A 23,257-nucleotide genomic window follows, 5' to 3' on the forward strand; every position below is an offset into this window, starting at 1 on the left:
CCTCGTATTTCCGTAAAACGTTGCGATGTCGTTGTCAGTTGGTCGTTACGGGAAAAACGAACGTTTGAAACGGTCCTCGTATACGGTAAGGAAATTTTCAACACTCATCAGCGCGCGAATCCCAAAATTCTCTCGATGAAGAAGTTTAAGCACTCCGATTTCTCACCCTCGTTTCGAACCACACTCGTTCTCAATTACCCAAAAAAATCGCACGACCCGTACAAATAGACGTCCGGTTTCTCGAGCTCAATTCCCTTTTTCAAATAATTTTTCATTCGAGTCCAAGCGAGGTTGGCGACGAGAATGGTTCCATGGTTGTGGAAAAATTGTACATTCTCCTTAAAGGAGAACTCTCGCAAGATTATGCGTCACGGAGGTTGAATCTAACCGTTCGGTTCTTTTACCTCACCATTTTTCAACTCCCGACGATGGATAAATGGAGTTTGAACGAACACCCAAAGTTGTAAAAGTTACTCTACATTTTGTACCTAGAAACAGCTACCCTAATTACCTGCAGGTATTGTCAAATGTACCTGGGTACAAAAAAAGGACTTTTATTACCAGTTACTTTGGAGAGTCGACGACGAACCTCGAAAAGCGTAACGTTTTCCCCAATAAGACACTGTTGTCAGACTGACATGACTTGCCCCCGGCGTGGTGCGCTTGTTTACTTATTTGTCAGCAGCTTTTCGTTGCGGGGAAGAGACGAGCCCAAGATGTATAGAAACAGTTTCAGAAACGGATTGCAAACAGCCCGAGGATCAGTCAAGTTAAGAGATAAGAGATGAACTGCAGAAATGAATACACGGATTATGTCAGATCGGCACACACAAGATTGGACTGATTGTAAAACAGAACTAATCCTGCTGAAATTAGTCCACACAGCCTGAGTAACGATTTGAACAGATTCCATTCGCGGCTCGAAAACCTCTCGCAAGTTAATTGCCAATTACCGATACCTTGCTCGGGATATGGAAAGTGTGTCAAACGTCAGACGTACGTCGGACACAATCTCCCGACGATTCATCATCGCATCTCAAGCAGATTTATCATACAGCGATAGGCGTTCCGTTGACACATTCGCGACAAAGACGATCCTCGTCTACTTTCTTATGCACCAACGTTCTCGAACTTCAACTCTTATTGTATAAACCTTCACAGGTCAGATGCAGTCGACGTTAGATTGATGCGGTACCCTTTGACCCCCAGCTGGGTCGTGCAGAGCGTGATTTCTGCACAAGATGCTGAATATGACATGAGAAGAAAATCTACGAGATCACGATCAAAGTTTTGCGAAAGATTTAAAATCGGTTGCAGCGGTTAGGAACTCTCGGTTTTTTCCAATCGTTCATGTTTTCGTTTTGCAATATTACGACACTTACCCGACGTGTGATTCTTGGCGACAGTGTCGGGGTGATATTAGAGTATCGTTGCTTCGGTGAGAGGGCTGAAATGTGCGGGGAGTATATTTTTTTTCCATTATCCTTCGAGCGCGCTTCGAGCGCAGCATAATGCGGGGACTGACGGGGGTTGTTTTGAAACCATCGTGAATCATGGTGTTATACACGACAAGACGCAAGCTACTTTCTCCCCCCCCCCCCCTATCACTCTCTCTCTTTCTCTCTATGTGTATTTCTCTCCCTCTGGGGCTTGGGGGAAGACTCGAGGCAGCTCGCGATGATTAGGAGCGATTAATAGAAGGTACCTGCAGACCCAGGCGCGCCCTCATCAATAGCTGAATAACCGAACGCGGAGAACATCGGAGATTCCACGATAAGAAGGAAATTCGTGAAATATTGAAGCTATTTTCGGTCTCATGAATAATCATCCGGATTGTTTAAGGTTTTCTTTTTTACCCTCTTTTTCTTCTCTTCTTTCTTTTGTAAAATATGAGAAATCTTCAATTAACGTCTGCTTCATATTCCCTGATCTCCTTGCCCAGGAGGATGGCTTGAAAAGGGGTTGAATCGTTTATGTTTCTGTAGATTTTATAAATATTGAGGGAATTTCATTGCGAATCAATTGCGGTGAGCGCGGAACAAAATGGACCTGTTTTGTTATGCAAAAAAGCTGTTTTAATTGGACTTGGCCGCATTGCAGTTTATAAATTTGACCCTAAAAGTTAAAAAAAAGAATCCATTCCTTGTCTTCGATGTAATATTCAGCTCACATTTGTGCAAGAGAAGAAATTATTGATTTCAACGCGAGAATTATGACGTTGTCGAATCGTCATGGTTATACGCGATAAGTTTCTAAAACATTCCTGAACACGATTCTCAAAGTATAGTCCGTACGTAAAATGACACAAAAAGTGTCAACGTTAGACAAAGATAAACGTTTCGAGCTTTAAAAAATTCGGGGATGTCTTAACCGTTGTTCCACATATATTATATCTTTGATGACAAAAAAATCGTATCATTCAAACACCCTGCGGCACGACGAGCATATTATTTGTAGCCAAGAAAGGAGAAGCAGAGCGATCGAATAGGCTGAAAATCGTTCGCCCGTAGAGTATTTTCATTCGAAATTGGCTGATTTTTTTGGGGCAGAGCAATTCGTGTCGCGTGCAGTTTCGCAACGCTTAGCACGGAGTCGAACCCTGACGGGGGTTCCGGGGTTTTACCCACCGGACTCGGCGCGCCGCCACCCTCGACACCAAGACACCAAGACACCTTACAGGCCTGCAGTGGGGTTGATACTGCGAGGGGTTGTTGCGTGCGCACCCCGACAGCCACATAATCGAACGGGGAGCGCCGCTGGCCGTGTCAGCTCCGCTTCGAGTCGCGAGTGCCTCGACGGAAACGCGAACGTGAAATATTCGGCTCGGGGAGCGTGCGGGATAAAATATAAAAACAAATAAACTGGTGCGAATAAGAAAAGATGAAAATTAATCTAGCGCCCCGCGATCCGAGGGTGCCGATTACCCCGAGGCAGCCGCGTCGGAGATGACTCCGTTTTATTTCCCTAATGTTGTTCCGAGTTATTGTTTTACAATGGCGTCGGAGCGTGGAGATCGCGGCTCGAGTGTCTCTGATCAACGAGGTGTGCATGTAGTGCTGTTTAGTGCCCTCGGAAATTAATGCAACGGACGAGGCTGCATCCTAGTGCGGCGGGTTGAATTCGCGAACGATTTGTTAAACCTGCACGGACTGTCCCAGTGCCGGGATTTTTTGGTGCTAATTTCCCGGGGGAAATTTCAGTCACTGTACACCAGGTACTCGTTACGCGATTTTTCGTTTTTTAAACTTCTTTGCCTCTTTTACAGCGCCGGGAACACACTATTCGTACACGGGTGAAAAATCAGGTACGATACGTATAGAGCGTGCAATATGAAAATAAAGAAAAGACACTCCGTGAAGAAAAAGGATAGATTAAAATTGTCGAAAAATGAATTGTGACTCGGGCGCGAATCTTCGCTACGACAGAAACCGACTTTCATCCTACGTGACATCCGATACCCGTTATTACCAGTGTGACAATTCCGCCGGGAAGATTGGCCGATTGTCAAAGTAGTAAATTTCGCGAAAGTGATAAATTAAATTCGACGAATTAGCCTGCTGAAAATAAAAAAAAGAAGAAAAAAAAACGAAGAAGACAAAGACGAAGGGGAAGCGGAAAAAGTAGTAAAAGGTGACGAGAAACGTGTTCGAGCGATGGAAGTGAGGAAAGAATACTGAGTTACACCGAGTCGTGGTTCCGGTTCGTGGTTTAGCAGTGCTGCATCCGACATGCAGGGCAAGGAGAGTCCTGTCGGGCCCAACACCCAGGAGGCCCAGCAATACGTTGGGCCTTACCGCCTGGAAAAAACGCTGGGAAAGGGACAGACGGGTTGGTATATTTCAGCGCGATAAAGAACGTATCGAACGATTCGTCGGAACCAAGTTGAAACTCGTCGCCAAAATGCTCGGACAAGTTCTTCCTTCCAAATGTCCTTCCCACTCGTATTTGAAGTGAAGGATCTCGGAACGGCCATTCAAAATTTTACACTAAAACTACCTTTCAAATCGGACTAGCGACCGATTTGGCGGGGTCAGTAAGTAATTGGCTTCGTCAAGGTCGCTCGACCGGCGAACACCGTTCAATTACCACTGAGTGACCCTGCGGCGATGCCAGTAGACACAGTCGGACTCGAATCCGGCGAGTTTCGGCTTGCCAGCAGTATTTTTGCCTCGCGCTTCTGCCACCCCCGATTTTCCAAAAAGTTTTTCTTCTCTTCGCTAACAGCATTTGGAACAAGTTCTGGCCATTAGAAGCGCCAATCAAAATAGAACAGAACTACTTAGGACAGCTGCCTCAGCAAAAAGTCTGGTTTAGTAGGTTGTTTCTCGGTCTCTTAACTCAGATTTTTTACCAACACAAGTTATCTTTCGGTATTTTCCTCGTTTTCCGAGAAGAAAGAGAGATCTTTCGGTTGTGCCGTATTTACAAGTCGTCGCTGACGTAATTTCTGGAGTTGAACATATAACCGTGAAGATTTTCACCTGCGTAATAAGTGGAAATACGTGTATGAACATATATATTGTAACACAGTGTTAAAGAAGCGACCAAGACAGGCAGAAATTAAAACATGGGCAAAATGTGTTTAATAGCGATACGTGTTTTCGGTTTCAAGTATGAAACAGGACTGTTTTTAGAATAATGTTGGTTGACGCAGCGACATTATTCATTTTATAGCATACGAGAGCTCTTACAAGTCTTTTATCTATGAAGACTACCAGATGATTAGAAAGGGGAGCGAAACTGGTGATTCTACCCTTTGTAACAATATCACACCAGCGGTAAATCATTCTCATCGTAGAATTTTTTGCTTTTCACCACACCGAGGGCGCTTTCAAACGCGGTGTGATGGAGTCGAAGACCGAATAACTTATCACTGATGAGTGGAAAAAGGAAAAACGGAGTTTCACAGTAGCGGGCGTTGAAGATTTATCTCGATTCACACTTTGCAACGGTAAAGAATAGAATATTGATTGAAGTTCGCGTCGAAGAAGCTGACTAGAATTGACCTTAGAATCTCGGAAAGATCAGCGAATAAAAAGTGATTGAAAAACCAAAGTCCAACGTTTCACGCATTTAATCGTATACTCATATAATTCACCTGTCCGTAATTAAACGTACTAAATTATATCCACGCATTTTCAGCACCGTATATAAGAGTCTTAAGTCGTTAATCTCGATTAAAACACCCTGTTTATAAATTACTTAATTTTTCGAGGGTGTGCTGCAATTTCCGGGCGGGAGAACAAACGACCTTCAAATTTCGCCCTCTCCTAGTGCCGCCAAGGTGTTCCCCAACGCGAGGTGATAGGGATATAATTGTGAAAAATGTCTCCTACTCTTCGTCTTTGCTTTCAACAACAATTCTCTCAAATGGTAATTTACTCGACATGATGCGAAGCGCAGATTCATAGCGTAGAGTAGTCTCAACTACGGTAACACGGCCATTTTCCACTTGATGGATCGAAAGAATGCAGAAGCTCGTGGTTTAAACCGTATCCCATGACTTCTCGCCGACAAATAGGACCGGAAGCTCCACCACGCAGTACAAAAATAATGTTCTGTAGATAATATATTTTCAAGCAGTTCGGTAAGCCCCATCCGTTTTATGCCCCGTCACACCGTCGCGGACAATTCGACTTCTTCGATATTACAATCAAGTCACTCGGTGTATTGTTACTTTTATTGCGCCGCAAAGACGCGGCCAGAAAGGATGCCGAGAGTCGAAAAAAGGAAAAATAATTCTTCTCTGGCTTATTGATTAGGGAGTGAAACAAGTCCATCGTTAAAACTAGTACGAGACTCGTCAATTCCGTCGGTACAAGCTGCCACGGCAGCCGGAACACTCTGCAAACGTCATAAAACTCTTCTCGTCGACAGAGCGTCAACTCGGTCATAGGATGAAGACGTCAAGTTCCTCGGTATTAAATGGGGGAGGTTACTATCAGTGCAGATGTATCGGGTTTGGAAACCTAAGTTCCAGTTACGGCCATATTCATTGTGTGGAGTCTGCGATTGTGGTAAAAAATGGTTGGACCGGGTACTTTGATCTATGTGAACACTGATTTTCAAACAACAGAATGTGGCCACTGTTGAAAACTTTTGCTCAAAGCTCTCTCGAAGTCGGACTCTAGTCACGAATCGTGTGATCGAAGAGATTAACTGCTGTAAGATTAATAAATACAGCGTTTTACGAAGATGGGCCACAAACGGTACCATAGCCACAAATGTCGCAACTACCCTACAACTGTTTCGCGTATCCTGCGCATCCGGCAGCTCGTATTACACAGGAAATCGGACCATTAAACTGAACCGACTTTAGCAGCGGGTGGAAACGGCAAATCTCGGCTTGAGATGGGCACGTTAAGGGATGCGAACGAAACTCCGTATATGGTCGGGCGCAAATTGGCCTTTTAAACTGGCACTCGCATTGAACAGATCGCGAACCATTCCAGCTACGAAAGGTGGTTCCTGCCAGATTGGAGCCCTTCGCAGGACTGACAATCACGAGTGGTTTCAGGGCAGGAATGCGTGCAACGGCGCGACTTTTGGAATCGGAGAATTTCCCGGCTTGACAATTTTCAATTTCACCTAAAGCTCCGAACGTGCACTACCGTTAAAGTATGAAAATAATTGAACAGCCCGAGGTTCGTGAGTCGAAGGGAACAATAGTCGAGGGCCCGAAACGCGGGGAGATGGTGGAAGATAAAGCAGGTAAAAACAAATTACCTTCGGGGTAGAAACACGAGTCGTGCCTTTGAGACCATGTTTGAGACGGATATCTCGGGGGCAAACGGGGATGCTTGTCAGGGGTGTAACAGATGTAGGCATCTCGGGCTGCTGGATCGACGCAGCTGTGGAAAAGTGGATGAAGGATGGAAATGCCTTTCTCGGGGAATACGCGACGGTGTAATTTCCGTGTAGGCGCCCTTGGAAGTGTGCGTGTTCTCCAATATCGGACTTGGATCGTGCAGGTCTATCTTTGAATCCGAATCCGAGTCCGCGTTTCGCGAATCGCTGTAGTCGCTGAAGCGACGCCACGCGTGATGCGGGTTTAAAATGGATCAGCCGGCGGAAGCACGCGTTTTCCTAGGGTTTCCTGTATGCCATCTCTTCAATTTCTCGAACGGTGGGCCACGCTCTTCGAGTAATACGCGCAATACCGATGCTAATGCCTTTCGATACGGACGACTTAACGATTAACCCTTCGTTCTTACTCCGCGTACGACACCCTGTACGTGAGTTGCCGAAGCCCCGCGATGTTCCCTTCCACCTTTGCTCAACTTGCCTCTCACCCTGTACAACCGCTTGTCAGCACTGCATTTTTTCAGCTCAGTCGTTGCTGCAGAAATGGGCAAAAGTTATCCGTGTTACAGAAAGTGTGTCAGTCTCTGGATTTATATAATCTCGAGCCAGATTCGCTCAGTCGGACAAACGAATTTATGACCCGCGATCGGTGGTGTAAAGTTTGAAAATTCGTTCTCCAACTTGGAGAAGGGGGTCTGAGACTGTCGTTAGAATACTTGGCTCGGATTTGTAACTGTAAAATGGTCGAAAGTGCCTGATTTACGAGATTGGTTTGATAAGCATTTTTTCGATTTACTGCATCTGATATTGACAATGGACGGACCACAATTTTTCGCGTTTTCATTAATCACACTGGTCACTTTCAACAACGGAAGAAACACGCATCGTTTCCGTTTCTCGTACACAAGTATTTTCAATTCTTCCGTAATTAAAGGGTATTCCCAACCTCCTCTGAGCATCAATCGATTATTTCATTTGTAATTTATAAATTTTTGTTTTCTTGAGGGTATATTCGCTGAAACTTGTTAGTCGATTATCCTCAATCGCAGCTACCTTGAGAGGCTGTTCGCCACACTGCGAGAATCACGCCAAGTACCCATTTATACGTCGAAAATACTTGATTAATTTTGCCTCTGCACACTCTATAGTATCAGTTGTTTAAACATGTATACGTGAGTTTCATGCAGATACGACCAACACCTGATACTGACAGTGTTAAGTCTTTGGTAGAGGAAAGAGAGGAGAGGAATTTAACTCTCGTAAGAAGAAAAAGACATCTACGTGCGTTTTAAAGTTCAGTTATTTGTCAGTGTTAGATTCCAGCTGACTTGACACGAATGCGGAAATGACAATTGCGCCAGGAGAATAATTACATAGAGCGACGATATCGCCTGTGGCGGCAGTTGTAGTTTTATTGCTCTGAACACACGAAAGATGTCTGCTAGAAGCCAACCCGCGTCACCACGGCTGGAACGGTTCATCAAAATTCCCCAACATTTGAAAACGCCACAATTTTGCCTCGTGAGATAGACGCAAAGTAATGGATACGTTGGTCCTTTCCCCAGCCTTTGTCAACCCTCATATCTTTCGATTCTAGTATGACCGTTTGTTTTTTTACCTTATGTTCTAGAATTTTTTTTAGCAAAATTTATGATCAATTTTGGGACCCGAGTTTTTATGGTAGATAATATATAATTTGAACCATCTTCTAAAAAAATTTATTGCGAAATATTACAAAATGTCGATTGTAGGCACAGCAGCGTAGATGATGTGTTTTTTGATGTTTGATGTGATTTTTGAAGTTATAGTCTATAGTATATATATAAGTTTATAGTATAAAAGGATTATAAAAGGTTATGGGTATGGATATGGTACGAACTACAGTCAAGTCAATATTTCAAAAATCCACAAATTCGCATAGCCTTAAAGTTGAACTCTCACGTTTTCACGTTTTTTTTGGCCACAATATTGCCCCTTAAATAATTTCCATCGAATCAAATGAAAATACTATACTTGGGACCATAGTCTAATAATCCTTTTGAATTTACTGCTTAAGACACCTGGAACTTCAAAAATGACGTCAAACAGCAAAAATGAAACTTTTTACGCTAAATGCCTACAGCCACCGGTTTGTAATATTTTGCAATAAATTTTATATTACTTATATAGTTCAAATTCTGTATAATTGACCACAGAAAACCGAATCCTGAAAGTCGTTATAGATTTTGAGAAAAAAATTCTAGAAAATGAGGTAAAAATACAAGCACTCAAACTAGAATCCCCTCTTAAACGAATAAAAAGAAAGAAAGAAAGTGAAAAAAAAAGAAATAAATAACGTCGCAAGGAATTTTTCCGGGAAGAGAACCTCTCGAATTTCGGAGATTATCGTGGATATTCCGGAATCCCGACGCATCCGCGTATATTAAACCGCGTTTTTTTGTCATCCCCTGCTATTCACGTCGTCCGGAATGTCTACTTCCCGATTCGTATTCCCGGCTTATTCGTCGGGCAGGCAGAGACAGGAAATCAATGGACAGACTCGGAGAAACGCCGTGACCCTCGGATCGCAGTTCGTCGTCGTTTTCTGAGCCTGTTTATATTAAACTGCGCTAATTTCGCTCGGGGGTAAAACGACACGGAATTGAACGCGTGGCGTTCAATCCCCAGGATCACGATAATTTCTTCGAAAATCGATGAGCTCAATTTTTACCCGGTGATCCAGTTCACCTCTGCAGGGATCGTATAACACGTACGTGTACGCCGAGATATTACACACGCTTAGGTATGTGTGTGTACATATCGGCTGTGTTTACCGAAGGACGTTTTTCCCCGCGGGAATTCAGGTCAGGAACGTGTGTACGCCTATATTTCGATTCTCCGTATGTCCGTATATTCACCCCAGATCCACAGTGTATAGCCATTCGCAAGCGGACATTCTACCGGAGAGATGAAATTAATGAACAGACTAGAAAACGAGTTCCTTCGTTCCTCGTCGCAGCGTTTTTTCACGCCTATAATAGCCAATCTGCTTACCTGTATAACCTATTCCGTTATTGTTCGACAACTTTTTCTTAATTTTAATGATTCCACAAACTAATCCTCTGGATGCAGGGAATTGGCTTCTCGAAATTCCAACTGTGCCATGGTAAAGAAAAAGGATGAACTTTAAACCGTCGGTTAAACGATCGAACTACATTTTTGCTCACGAAATTGTTATTGCTGACGAAAACACATCCTTTTCCAATACTGCCAGACAAATGCGCTGTGCATTTTTATTGACTATGATTTGGTGTCAACCTAACACTATTTGATATTGAACTTCCGAATTGACAACAAAAATTCTTCTGTACGATAATTCCAGACTGGCCAGTTTTGATTTACCTTAACGACGCCATTTCTCGTAATACATGAAAATAGATTCACAGTTAGGAATCTTCAATCTTGTGCGGTTGAAAAAAATTATCCACCATACCGAGAGATCCTCCGTCCGATACCATTGAAGAATCGTTAATTTTTCAAAATATTTTTTAAGCAGCTTGACGAAGGTAACGAGTCACTATTTGGAAGTGTTTTGGTCATAGATTTAGCCTCGAATATTGCCTCTGTAATTCGGATGACATCTCCTTGTATTTCAAAAATCTGAACGACCGAAGAGACGTTTCTTGGCGTCTAAGTATGTAAAGTGGGCACATGGGAAGATGATACACCTACATGTATCTGGATACGAGTGAGAAATCGATGGAGAAACGAGCTCCTCTCGCCCACCTCGAATATCGGAGTGGAATATTTGCGATTGCGAATGGGAAATAGGTGTAGGAAGGTATTCGGCTTTATACGAGAAACGGAACGCGGCCTCGGTACTCGTTTGGCCGAATGCCGATCGTTCGGAGGGAGTTTTTCAGCTGTGAATCGGACACTCGATATCCCTTTCGGATACGTCACCGTGTTGCGTTTTCACCACCTAAAATCCCGGCGGGATGCAGGGAGGAATGGATACGAGCGAATTTGGAAAATTCTAGGACGAAGCCGGGGCGATTTCAACGATGCCGCAATTACTTTGCCCTGGCGAATTTCGGGCTCGGTTAGCCTTTTTCCTTAGCGGATACGCGGAATTATGGAAAATCTGCCTCGTTCACGGTCTGAATTACCCGTACATACACTTAGAGCGAATTTGCCTCTTGGAGGAATATTCCAGAGGTAAAATTGAAGTGAGCCTGCAATCCACTGTAAAGCTTCCCGCGGACTTCTCTCGGAGTTTAAACTTTATACTCTGAAAATTCCATGAATTTCCGCTCTCTGATCGACGCTCTCCATCGAACCGAGCAAAGTCTGCCAAGTCCGCACTGGGATTAGAGTCTCAGTCGGTCCTGGCATTCCGATATAATTTTCGCCCTCCACACTGCGGAGTTCTTAATATCGCTGCTCTTCAAAAGCACAACAGACAGCGTCCTGAATCATTTCGTCTGACGTTTTGAATCCTTTTTCTAATCCGAATCAATGAGTGTGGGGAAAGAAATGTTGCGAATGCTGTATCTAATCAATCAACACTCGCGCGGCTACGATTCAAAGCGATAATGAAAAAAGTATGAATGTTTAAAATCGCCGGTTCTTCGCAACCGATGTTATTATATGCAAAGCGGACGTAATTTTCAGTCTCGGTGTTGAAGAGATCGTATAGTTCAACCCGCTACGCTCAAGAGACGCGAATTTACCGCGCGATGCAAATATATTTATGAAATTCCCTCTACCTTACCCCGTCTTTCAGTTTTTTTGCCCCTCATTTTTGCCTCCTCGCTTCGTTTGGCGTAGCTCTGCATCAGCCATCCGCCCTTTGCGTAGGTATACGAGTACATCGTACACCCGTACCGTTGATCCTTGTAGTAACGACATCGCTTTCAAATATCCTTGAGATCTCCGGTTTCGTTCGCGATACACGTTCGTCAAATTCTTCTCATTCTTTTCACCCCGTGCTCGTCACTCGAGACTGGTAAAATGTAATATTCATAATAAAAATGAAGGTTGAAAAATTTCTAGAGATTTTTTGGCACTCGCCTTTTGTACTCTCTCGTTAAACCACAGAGGGACTTGCCGTCGTTGCTGCCACGCACAACGAGTACCTGGTTTCTGACGTTGACAAAATAATATGTAACGTTAAATAAATTCGAAGCACAGGAGTAAAAAAATTGCAAGGATTTCGACGCGTTCGAGAAAAGTTGAACGCATTAGGATGAATAAGAACGTTCAAAACAGTTTTCTTTTGGCTATTTTAACTTGCAATTCAGGGCCGATTGAACTTCAAACGCGCCCCGAGAATCTGCGTAGCCTCCCCATTTTTACGCATGGATATCATGCGGCACGTTTTCATTGTCTGGATTGTACGCTGCTCGACATGCCTGCATCACCCATCGTTGAAGGTAACCGGAGGGCTTTAAGCGGATGAAGACGATGCCAACGGCGACGCGGACGTCGCCTGTCTTAGACTTCAGAGGTCGTCTTAAGCCAATTTCCCCGAGCCAATGAGCTTACCTTTGCTTCAAACTATTTTTTCTCATTCCCTCCCTTTTCCTCATCGCGATTCTTCCCGTCACTCGCTTGTTCTCCGCTTGGCGCCCGACATCGCCTCTTATAAACTTCGTAATTTGTCGTCATTAATTCCGTCACCGAAGGCGAAGGCGTCCCTGCAAGGTCCTTCGTGACGTAACTGCGAATCTCGAGCGTAATACACTTTTTCTTTTCATATTTTTTCGCACCATCCTGAATAATGCCCATCCTATTCTTCTTCTCAAATCCCTTTATATCGTTCCAAATTATTCCTTCTTCCACCGACTTCTTCCAGGAAGAGAAAAAGAAAAAGCATATCTCCGCTACCTAAGTGCAAGCTCTTATTATACTCATCGCCAACGCTAAGCCTATGAAATATCGTTGCAGAGATCGAAATTACGCTCGCTCCACTTTCCCTTTGCATTACTACATTACGTCTACAGACTTGATTAGGGGCATTCAGCGCCAATTTCGTTCCCATTATACCTATGTAGGTATATATATATATATATGTGTGCGTGTGTGCGTGTGTGTGTGTATCAAGAGAGCCGAGTGAAAATAAAATCTGCTCTCTATCCGCTAGAAAATCTGCATTTTAATCTAAACCTGGAGGAGAAAAAATTCTTCAACTTAGTCGACGCGGGTTTGGAATCGGTGTGAATTTCGCGTACGAATTTCAAATTCTACATGCGTCAACGTGCCGGTTATACCACTCGCCTAACTTGGTAACACCAAAGTCTATAACCTGCGTTCTGCAGAACGAAATTCCCTACCCAGTAAACAAGCACCCAACTCTCGGTTGCATATCTTCCAGCGTAATATCATTTGGAATTGCTTTGCTACAGTAAACGTGCTACTAACTTGTACGTGCCTACCAGCTCGGTGAATTTGCATCAGTGAACAAATCTATCTACAACTTCAACAGGCAAGTAAATATATACCCAAGTATTGTGCGTGCGAAGAGGTATTTCCTGATTCAACCGGAAAGACAAACTAATTCCACGGAGGAAGAGTTTGCAGCGACTGATAAAATATTCCAAGATTAAAACATGGCACGGAATTAAGACGAAGTCGCAGAGACCAACTTGAATTTCACCGTCAAGTTTCTTTTACATATTTATTATTGTTCTACGTGTATAATGAATTAGGAATTTACAACTTAAAGCACGATTCAACCGGATGTTTGATTACGAAAATGACGGTATGAAGACGGATAAAGAAACGGCAATGGCAGTTATTTAACAGCCGTATTTGTACTTGCGCAAAATATGCGGTGTAAAACTGGCTGTTAAATCTGTGCGAGTCCAAGTTTAGGGGATCGATCGACGCTACATATTTTCCACTGCGGGCGTATATGTATAGGTATACATTGCTTCACGGGCAAACCTTATAAGAACTGAGAATAATAAATACACCGTCAGGTATGAAAATTCATCGCACGTTCGGCAGAAGATTCTGAGTGATTATTTTTTTTCTTTCAAATACCGCTTTAACCATCAAACTGTGTGAAAAATTTGATCAGGTACAATATTTCTATTCATCTCTCTTTCCCGGCATAAAATTGGTCGATTCATCGTATGTAATTTATAACGACGAGGATTAGCATTTCGATGTTTAAACTCTGAGGTAAAATCTCCGTGTTTTGCATCTTTGGAAAAAAACCCAACCAAAGTCACATCGTAATCGTATTCACACATTATTGTACTAAATCAAATTTTATAACAAAATAGTATTCTACGGTTTTTGGGCTCGCTGATTACGAATCTGAAATCAGACTTCAAAAATTCATTATGGCGAACGAAAATTTCAGATTTAATTGAATCCGGTCAAAAAACTCTATGGAAGAGTTTTCGGGGTCGTTAATTGGATCCGCCATCCAGAATTTTCAAAGTCTGATTTCGAATTCGTAATCAGTGACTCCAAAAACTCCTGAACAGAGTTTTTTCTACAAATTGGATAGAATATGAAATTTTCATTCGTCACATTGGATCCGCCATCTTGAATTTTTTAAATCCGCTTTATCATCGACGATCCGAAAAACTTAGAATTTATGTAAAACATGTGCATGTGCAGAGGGGTAACTTTCTGTGAAATGAATTATTCCTTCAATTTTCCCGATTTATTTTCAATCAATGTGTTTCTAACGATAATAATTAACATTGTATCGCAATGATTACTCTCGAGTATTGAAAACCTATCAGTATACTCTCGGAAATAACAAAAAACCGCAAAGAAATATGTTTTCAAAGTTCTCTAAATATACAATAAATAGATACAAAATAGGTGGTAAGAATACTCACCACTATGACTCAAAAGGTCAAGTGGCAGACTGCGAGTATCGAATATGCTTGGGTACGTCTATAATATAACGAAGCTGGCAAGGCCGACTACCTCGAACAAATTGAATTCATAACGCAGCGTGACGATTTATATGGAATTGATAGGTCGATACGCGCATAGCTGCACCCAGGAGGATGCAGGCGATAGAGAGAGAGTCTGACCAGGTACTCGACTGTATTCACTGCAGCGAGTGGTGCGAAACAGATTCCGTCGCGTCAAACAGTCCCAACCGACCGTCGCATGACTGCAATGTCTATTACACAGGGCCCCAAATCTCCCGGGGTTTGTTACCAACGGCGGGTGTCTAATCTAATTCAAATCGGACGCTCTGCGGTCCATCGCCTCTGTTTGTGCAAGGGTCGTCCAGATTTCGATCGACGAATACTGGCGTGAGAATTAATCGGCGCCGATCGGTTAATTCGATTTTAGGAGTAAATCTCCCTAGCGTTATCGGCTTTCTAGTCAAATTTTACACCGAATTGAATTTATTCTGCGGAATTGAGAATGTGTAATAATGTATTCTGGAAAAAAATATATCGAGTTATAAAAGTAAAGCGCTGAATCACGTGTCTTCAGTTTATTTCATAGACATGTCATCGAATAACATTCTACAATATTCGGTTCTACCGAAAAATTGAGACACAAATTTTATAGGGAAAAAACGAAAATGATTTTTTTTTCACGGAATCTGTAAATACAGAGTTTCTTCGAGAAAAAGACGATTTTTAAGGGTAAAAATCAGTCCCACCGAAAACGTTTTAAATATAATTCAACACAGTCGAAACTACTTTTGTATCACATGAAAAATGAAGAATAATTTTTCTCTGAATGTCCGATAGAGTTGCGGGACTAATATTTTACAGATCATCAGTTCTTACCGCGTAAAGTAAGACGAAAAACAATCATAACCGATAGCTAAAATTTTTGATGCCAGATCGGCGTAGGCGAGAATTGAACAGGAAAATTAATAAAGCCTGTGAATGTCACTCGAGGAAAGAATAAAAAACAGGAAAAAAAAAGAAAAAAAAAATTTCCCAGCAGAATATTAGCCTTGGTACATATTTACTTTCCGAGGAAATTTTTTTTCTTCAAACGGCACGTATGTAGGTACAGTATTTTTGAATTCTCCTCTTCAATCGTTGGACCGCGCCAGACGCAGAATTCATTCCTGCAGGACGGTGGGGAATTTGAGGAGACCTTCGTGATCGGGCATATTAAACGAGGGTGATTTTATAATGAATTCCTAAACGTCAGAGGCATCGGTTTCTCCGCAGGACGTCTGCGTGGCAGCAGTGGAATGATTTACTCTCGCGGTATTAGGGTTGGTATAATGCGATCGATCATGGAGGCGCTGTCCCCGGCTGATAAACTTGGCTACCCTTCCCCGAAATACCGGGCTAATAGAAGTCTCGTTAATTTCAATTAATCTGCAGAAATGCAGTCGGTGCTTCTGGCACTCGCGTCATCGCCGCCTGTCCGTCCATCCCGGCGACCGCAGGGAACGAATCTATGTATCCCTACGTTCCAGTTCGCCGTCGAGCGACGACGGGGAAATCAATAGCTCTCCTCTGCATACGTAGTGTTACGGAGACATTCGAAAACCCGCCTGCATGCATCTCGCCGATCGAGAAGCTCGAATTCGCGTCGTTTATACGTCGGGTTCGAATTAAAAATTTTCTCCGAGTAGGTACACGTCACGTTGAAATAAACGGAAGATTCAGCGTTTACAATTTTATTACGATCACGCACCGAACGGTCACTTGTAGCAGATTTTCTGACTACTCGGACAATATTTAAACCGTTATTTCGCAAAGATATACATTTCGGTACAAGAATTTTGTGGTAACTGTTATGGGAAATGTAAATTTTCTCACAGCTTTGAACGGAAATTTAATATTTTTGAAAATCCAATTTATTTTCAATTTTCATGGCGCGATCAACGAGAGTTCGAAGCCCGTCTTTCGTGCTGTTAATATTTAATGGATTTCACCATAGACGTAACAGCTAAATACATACACACGAAGGCTCGAAATGGTGATCGAATAAAAGCGGTGTAGTGGTAGCAGTTCATCAGTAATCGGCCATTCCTCACTTTCCTCCGTTAATTAACGAATTATAAGGTATGGTGGTTGCCTAATTGCCCCAGACGTGACGTCGCAAGCCTGCAGGATTCCTTTCTCAACACGTAAAAGCTGTTTTCTTTCAACCCCCGTTTTTCATCGGGCGATGCCCGGGCGCCGAATTGATTCGCCTGTAAAGGGAGGAAAAGTAAGAAAGGTGTAGAGAAAAAGAAGGGATGGAAGGAAAGGATTACGCGGTTTCCGAGGCAAGAAACATGACGTTCGTCTGCATATTTTACCTGCGCTCTGATCGCTCGCGTTGCCCCGATTTTTCACTCGATGCATCACGCGAAAATTCCGCTGGGAAAAACTGTGCGAGTTACAGGGGATCCGATGATAGAATCGTAAAAAGGAAAATGCGGAAACTTGCTCCGATTCCCCGCGAACTATTCTTTCGGGCCGTCCAATAAACCACGTGAGACTATTTTTCACCCCCTTAGATGCAAGTATATTGGCTCGAGGAATGAGGGCGGAGGCCGTTCACCTTCAAAGCTGCAATTTATTGCCGGGAAAGTTCAAACAAGCGTTTAGCCTCTCGGTAAAACCGTGCAAGTTAGTTCCGCAAGTGCGATCAGCTCTTGTCCGAATACCCTGGAATTATTTGAAGCTGGTCAATTTGTCGCGCGAAATATTTCTTCTTGTGGTGAGAATTTTCATCGAAACAAATGAGCGAGCCAAGCGAGAGTTTTCAAGTGTATACATGCCACGTAGGGTGGTTCATTTTTTAACTTTGTTTTTTTTTCCAAAGTGTCACTCAAAAAATTTGTGACAAACGTTGAAAAAAATAAAATAACATATAGTATACATAAGTACGTAAGGTGTACTGATCAAACTAAATAAAAATATTACAATAATTGGTAGCGACCTCTAAATACTTTCCTACTTCCAGCACGTCTTACGACAGTTTTTTATTCAGCGTTTGCCACAAATTTTTCGAGTGGCATCTTAAAAAACAAAAGTTAACAAATAAACCAACCTAATGTGATGTCCATTCGTTTCATCGTCCAACTTGAACGGGGCCGGTTTTTATCACACGTTGATGTTCCAGGTCTGGTAAAACTCGGGGTTCATTGCGTCCTCGGTAAGAAGGTGGCCATCAAAATCATCAACCGTGAAAAACTCTCGGAGTCGGTCCTGATGAAGGTGGAACGAGAAATCGCCATTATGAAGCTGATCGATCATCCTCACGTTTTGGGGCTCTCCGACGTCTACGAGAACAAGAAGTATTTGTAAGTGTCGAAAAGTTCGCCGTTCAGGCTGCCCTTCAGTGGCGGCGGGCTTTTTCCGTGATTAAAAATCCCTTGAACCCTCGGTGATCCCTTCGCTTATTACCCTGCGCAACTCCACGATCCCTTATCCTCCTCCGACAGAGAGCGAAAAAGAACGATCGGCTAAAAATGGACCGGCGATAAAGCCTTTTTCTTTGCGCGAAACACGCTGCTTGGATCACGTTTGTTTTTGATCGACATTCAGCAACCATCCAGAATCAGAGAGCTTGACACGGATAGAAACCAGATTTGTTTAGCCGACGAATCAACGCCAGTCGACAGCTCTGGTCGTTACGTAACAAAAGCTTGCACGCAGGAAGCAGTCGTTCATTAATTTCTTATCTCCATACCCGCAGGTATCTCGTTCTCGAGCACGTTTCGGGAGGCGAGCTTTTCGACTACCTCGTCAAGAAGGGAAGGCTGACGCCTAAGGAGGCGAGGAGATTTTTTCGACAAATCATTTCCGCCCTAGACTTTTGCCACAGTCATAGTATATGGTAAGTCGGACTTAATTCTAACTTTCCCTAACTCTCCTTCTCTCGATCTCCGTTTGTACCAAATCGATCAAACCGATTGGCTTCTAAACTCATCTTTGTCAAACCGTACGCCAAATACTCAAGTGTTCCGATAAACAGCGCTTTACCTCCTGAAAAAGAGTTTGTTCCCCCATTTTTACAGCTCTGACTTGGACTCAGTCAACCTGTATGCACAACAGGGTGCGAGATCCTCTTTGACGCTACCGCCGCCTAATTATCCTCAATGATCGATGAGCCCGTTTTTTTATCTCGCTCACAGCGCCTGGCGCAAAGTGGCAAAAAGTCCATCCCGTACGTGACGCGATATTTTGTATAGATTCAATGGCTCCCTCGAGTCCCTCGAAACTTTGAGGAGTGCGAAAGGAACACGCGCCTTGACCCGCTTCCCACGGCTACATGATTTCAAAAAATGTAAGATAATTGCGTTAGAACGGGATACCGTTGGCGAACTGGGCTTCATCAGGAGTGGGTAAATAAGACTGAATCAATAGATCGTAAATGGGGAAGTGTGCGAGGCATTGTGCCGAACCCAACTCCTCGAGCTCCAGATAGATACAGGCTAAATGGGTTAAGGTCCGCTCTGCCATTCGCCGTCGTCACTCTTCTGACCGAGACGGTAAAACAATAGCGGGGCGATAAGGGGTTCGCCCGGTTCGACGGGTGTAAAAAGAACGAGGGTGCGGGGGCAGGTGGCCAAGGCCTAGTTGGCAAACGGATCGAGAGGATCGGATAAATACGGAAGTAGATTCGATTTGCCAGGCGAAATAACGTTGCCAGAGATGGTCCTCTTCTTCCTCTGCATCGACCATCGACGATACTGCAGCTGCGCCTTATAACCATTCCTTATTTCTCAAGTCCAATTTACAGCCAGGGCTCACTTGCGTCAAACTGACGGAAGAAGGAAACAACCGTTTAACAAATCTCCAGCAATGGGATTGCACCGCGATGACAGTGACCACGAATGAAACCAACACTCCTGTCTAAGTGGTAAAAATGATTCTGAGCGACGTCGCGTAACGCAGTATAAGATATCAACAATTTGAGAAGAGGTTCTAAGATTGGAACCCTGATTTTTTTCGTACGATTCGAATGTTTTTCAGTTTACTTTGTTAGAAATTGTTCGAAAGATATTGAAGAAGTTTCACGTTATGGTGTCGTAGTTAAAACGCACAAAAATCTATTTTTATTCACCTGTGGATAACTTTGGTGAAAAGAGTTCAGTTAATTCCTGGAGATCTCCATGAGAAAAAATGAAGCCAAAAACGTTGTAGTTGGATCAAACACAGGTTTTAATCATCTTGACCCTTTCAATTATGAAACCTTTTCTCAAATTGTCGTAATGTCATCTTGAGCTATTCAAATTTGCTCAAATTAATTCTGATCACATAATCGAGATACTGTTTCATTCGTGTTCATCGTTATTGGCGGAAATAACTTTGCTGAAGATTTTTCAAACTGCGTTTCGTTATTACCCAACTTTTAACTTGGGCTTCGTCGGCACATGTAGTATCCCCCCGAACCGCATTCACGATCATGGTACAGTCATGGCGTACAACGACTTATACGCGATGTATCGATTGGCGCTGATTGCCTCGTTGCGAAAGTGAACCTCAGGGTATCCAAGGCTGAGAAATTGATTTTTTCGAACTTTCAGTGATGCCTTAGTTCATGCTACCCGAGATATTCAACATTCCGGTAAAACAAACACGTTACCGTGTGAATTGTACGAGGGAAGGCCTGTTTTCTCAAAAAACACTTATGGCGTAAGGTGACCGCGGCTATTCTCAAACCACTCAAAGTATCGCCTGGAAATATACGACCGGTAGTGGATATCAATGCGAGATAGCGTGTTATGATATATAAGAGGGATTTTCGATGTGTAGCCATCGTACCTCTTTTCACTGGAGATTCTCCCTCTGGGAAATCAACCTCCATTTGTTTGATTTTATCCTTTGAAACGATCCGTCTGACGATGCGGGGTTGATTTTTACGCTATATTCAAGCACCTCGACACTTTTTGTGCAGTTATATTCCTCGTTCAATTTGAATGAATAACATTCATCCGTAAGCATCGAGCGTTTAATATTTCCGCAAATCGAGCGCGGAAATTTTCCAGATCTACGTTGAATCCAACATTCGTATCCCCAACTCCCCACGGAGGCAGAGTGGAATTGATAATGACATTGGCCGTACTTGAGGTACGGATATTGCACAGGGTTGATCAATACGCTTCACTCTTTTGAAATCTCGCGAGGCCTCGCATCGTGATTAAAGCTCTGTCAGCGGGCACATTTAATCCGTCTTTTCGAACCACTTTAATTAACTTTACTGCAACGCTAGTCTATAGAAAATATGAAAAGCAATTTGTGCGTTAGGTGAATTTGATAAATTGAATAATGTTTTTTTTTCTCCTTTTCTCTGCTCCCTGAAGTCATAGAGATTTGAAGCCTGAGAACCTGCTGCTGGATGAAAAGAATAACATAAAAATAGCGGATTTTGGAATGGCATCGCTCCAGCCGGCGGGTTCGATGCTGGAAACAAGCTGTGGATCGCCGCACTACGCTTGTCCCGAAGTAATTAGGGTAAGTCATACGATTAGCCGCATGCCATGCCTTTCGATGTGTAACTAATTCACGATCAGCCAAGAAGCCGGGTGTCGTGAACTGGATTAACATCAATCCTGATCGGAGGGTTGTCTATTAATCGATGAGGGTTGAAAGCCCTCCTGTTACATGCATACAATTCAAACCAGAATTACAGACGCACGTGAAGACCCTATTTTATTCTAGCCCTATGATACACATATGCTAAAAGGCTGCTGATTTTTTTATACATAGTTTTGGATAAGAAATGATGTCCCACGTAGAAAAATAATTCCGGCAAACTCTTCGCCGTGTTCGAAATTGTTATTTTTTAATGAAATAGAATTTCGTAAAATCCGTGCTTGAAGTTGTTCGAAATAGTAAACAGAATGTGCGAAAAAATCGGCGAATCTCGATATGAAGTATTGAAGGAGGAGATACGTTTTTAAGTAAATAAAAACCACTAAGAGACCGTTTTTCGTATTAGCGAGCCCCTCAATTTCGTGTTTTATGACTTCTACCGTTGTCAGATATAGATGTTGAACTAGCGGAAGTGGCAGGACTGAGACGTCGAGAGCAACCGAAAAAAGTATAAAACCACTTCAACTCCTCGCTGTTGTTCTTTTCATTTCATGTCTTACTTTCTTGAAGTAGCCGTCGATAAAAATGTTGGAATGAATCGACGTGGCTCAGTTTCTAATGAATAGAGGTACAAAGAGCTTGGAAAGGTCTGCAGCACTCTAACGACCGCAGAAAATATAACGTCAGGTTTAATATTAAGGTCGACAATACGTTACTAATTGCAAAAGATGGTGATGCCTGAGCGGATCGAGAGGTTCGCGTCTCCGGGCAGCAGCGCTAAGAGGTTAAATGAGTAATTTCAGAAACAATTTCTACAATCCTACGGTATAGCTGCATCCGGGTCTTCGTATCATCGACGGGTGGCGGTAGAATCTCTAATGAAATTTCTCAACAGGAAATTGTTGCCAGTGTAAGGGTGCTGAGCTAAATCATATCGGCAACAGAGATATATAATATATATTATCCGACGTTCCCTCGCGTAACGCGTTTACGGCAAATTTATGGCTGCAACACTCTTGAAACCTCGTAAATTCTCTAACACAGTTACCGTTTGCATAGTTACTAACAGCTGCAGCGTTAAAAGACTTTAGGGACCAGGAACACGCTTTGTGCCGTGCCATTATTAGACGCCCTGCATAATTCACCTCGTAAGCTTTCCAATTCCAATCGACACTAATTCGCAATCCAAAAGCACACGTACGGCTCAAGATTTGACCGATTGACCATTCGAGCCGCTGAATGACTAGCCGAGTAAAAATTTTTCACGAATATCCTCAGGGAGAAAAATACGACGGAAGAAAGGCCGACGTCTGGTCGTGCGGAGTCATTCTGTACGCCCTTCTCGTCGGCGCCCTGCCTTTCGACGACGACAACCTGAGGCAACTCCTGGAGAAGGTGAAACGCGGAGTGTTTCACATACCGCATTTTGTCCCGCCCGACTGCCAGAACCTTCTGCGTGGAATGATAGAAGTTAACCCCGACAAGAGACTGACTGTGAGTTTTTATTAAAGCCTCGTTCTCGCCCCGCCGATCTCCGGAAAATGTATTCCAATGCCTCGCTTTCAGCTCGCCGAAATAAACAGGCACATATGGGTGACGGCCGCAGGGAAGGGCGAACTTGAGTTGGAGCTTTCCATGATGGATGTTGTTCAAACTCACGTCATTCCGTCCGTGGATGCGATAGATCCAGACGTCCTTCAGGCGATCGCGAGCCTGGGCTGCTTTAAGGAGAGAGATAAATTGATACAGGAACTGCTTAGCCCCAAGTGAGTTATCCCCAAGCTTGTAAAGAACGTTGCGTAAGCCTTTGAAAGAATTTAGCAGCGTTTACGGCATTGGTTGAAGGAATAATATATCTGTCCAAACGGAATTCCGCATTCGTCAAAATCAATGTCATAATTACTGCGGGTATCAAAAGCTACCAAATCTCCTCGTTGATCAACTGGTTCTGGCCATTTTTTAACATTGATGAAACTGAAGTCTAA

At 43.2% G+C, this 23,257-nt stretch overlaps 1 protein-coding gene across 3 annotated transcripts in view; it reads left to right on the plus strand.

The window, feature by feature from the left end:
- The first annotated feature begins 2,764 nt into the window (after positions 1-2,764).
- The window catches only part of LOC124179850 (serine/threonine-protein kinase BRSK2), a 31,172-nt gene continuing 10,679 nt past the window's right edge, over positions 2,765-23,257 (plus strand). For all 3 annotated transcript variants that reach the window (XM_046564655.1, XM_046564657.1, XM_046564656.1), the window contains exons 1-6: positions 2,765-3,828; positions 17,854-18,034; positions 18,430-18,570; positions 21,041-21,191; positions 22,551-22,766; positions 22,839-23,038. In XM_046564655.1, the coding sequence (XP_046420611.1) occupies positions 3,729-3,828; positions 17,854-18,034; positions 18,430-18,570; positions 21,041-21,191; positions 22,551-22,766; positions 22,839-23,038 (989 nt within the window). In that variant the 5' untranslated portion in view covers positions 2,765-3,728. The remainder of the gene's footprint in view (positions 3,829-17,853; positions 18,035-18,429; positions 18,571-21,040; positions 21,192-22,550; positions 22,767-22,838; positions 23,039-23,257) is intronic.

This window comes from Neodiprion fabricii, chromosome 4 (genome assembly GCF_021155785.1).
Source record: "Neodiprion fabricii isolate iyNeoFabr1 chromosome 4, iyNeoFabr1.1, whole genome shotgun sequence".
NCBI lineage: Eukaryota > Metazoa > Arthropoda > Insecta > Hymenoptera > Diprionidae > Neodiprion > Neodiprion fabricii.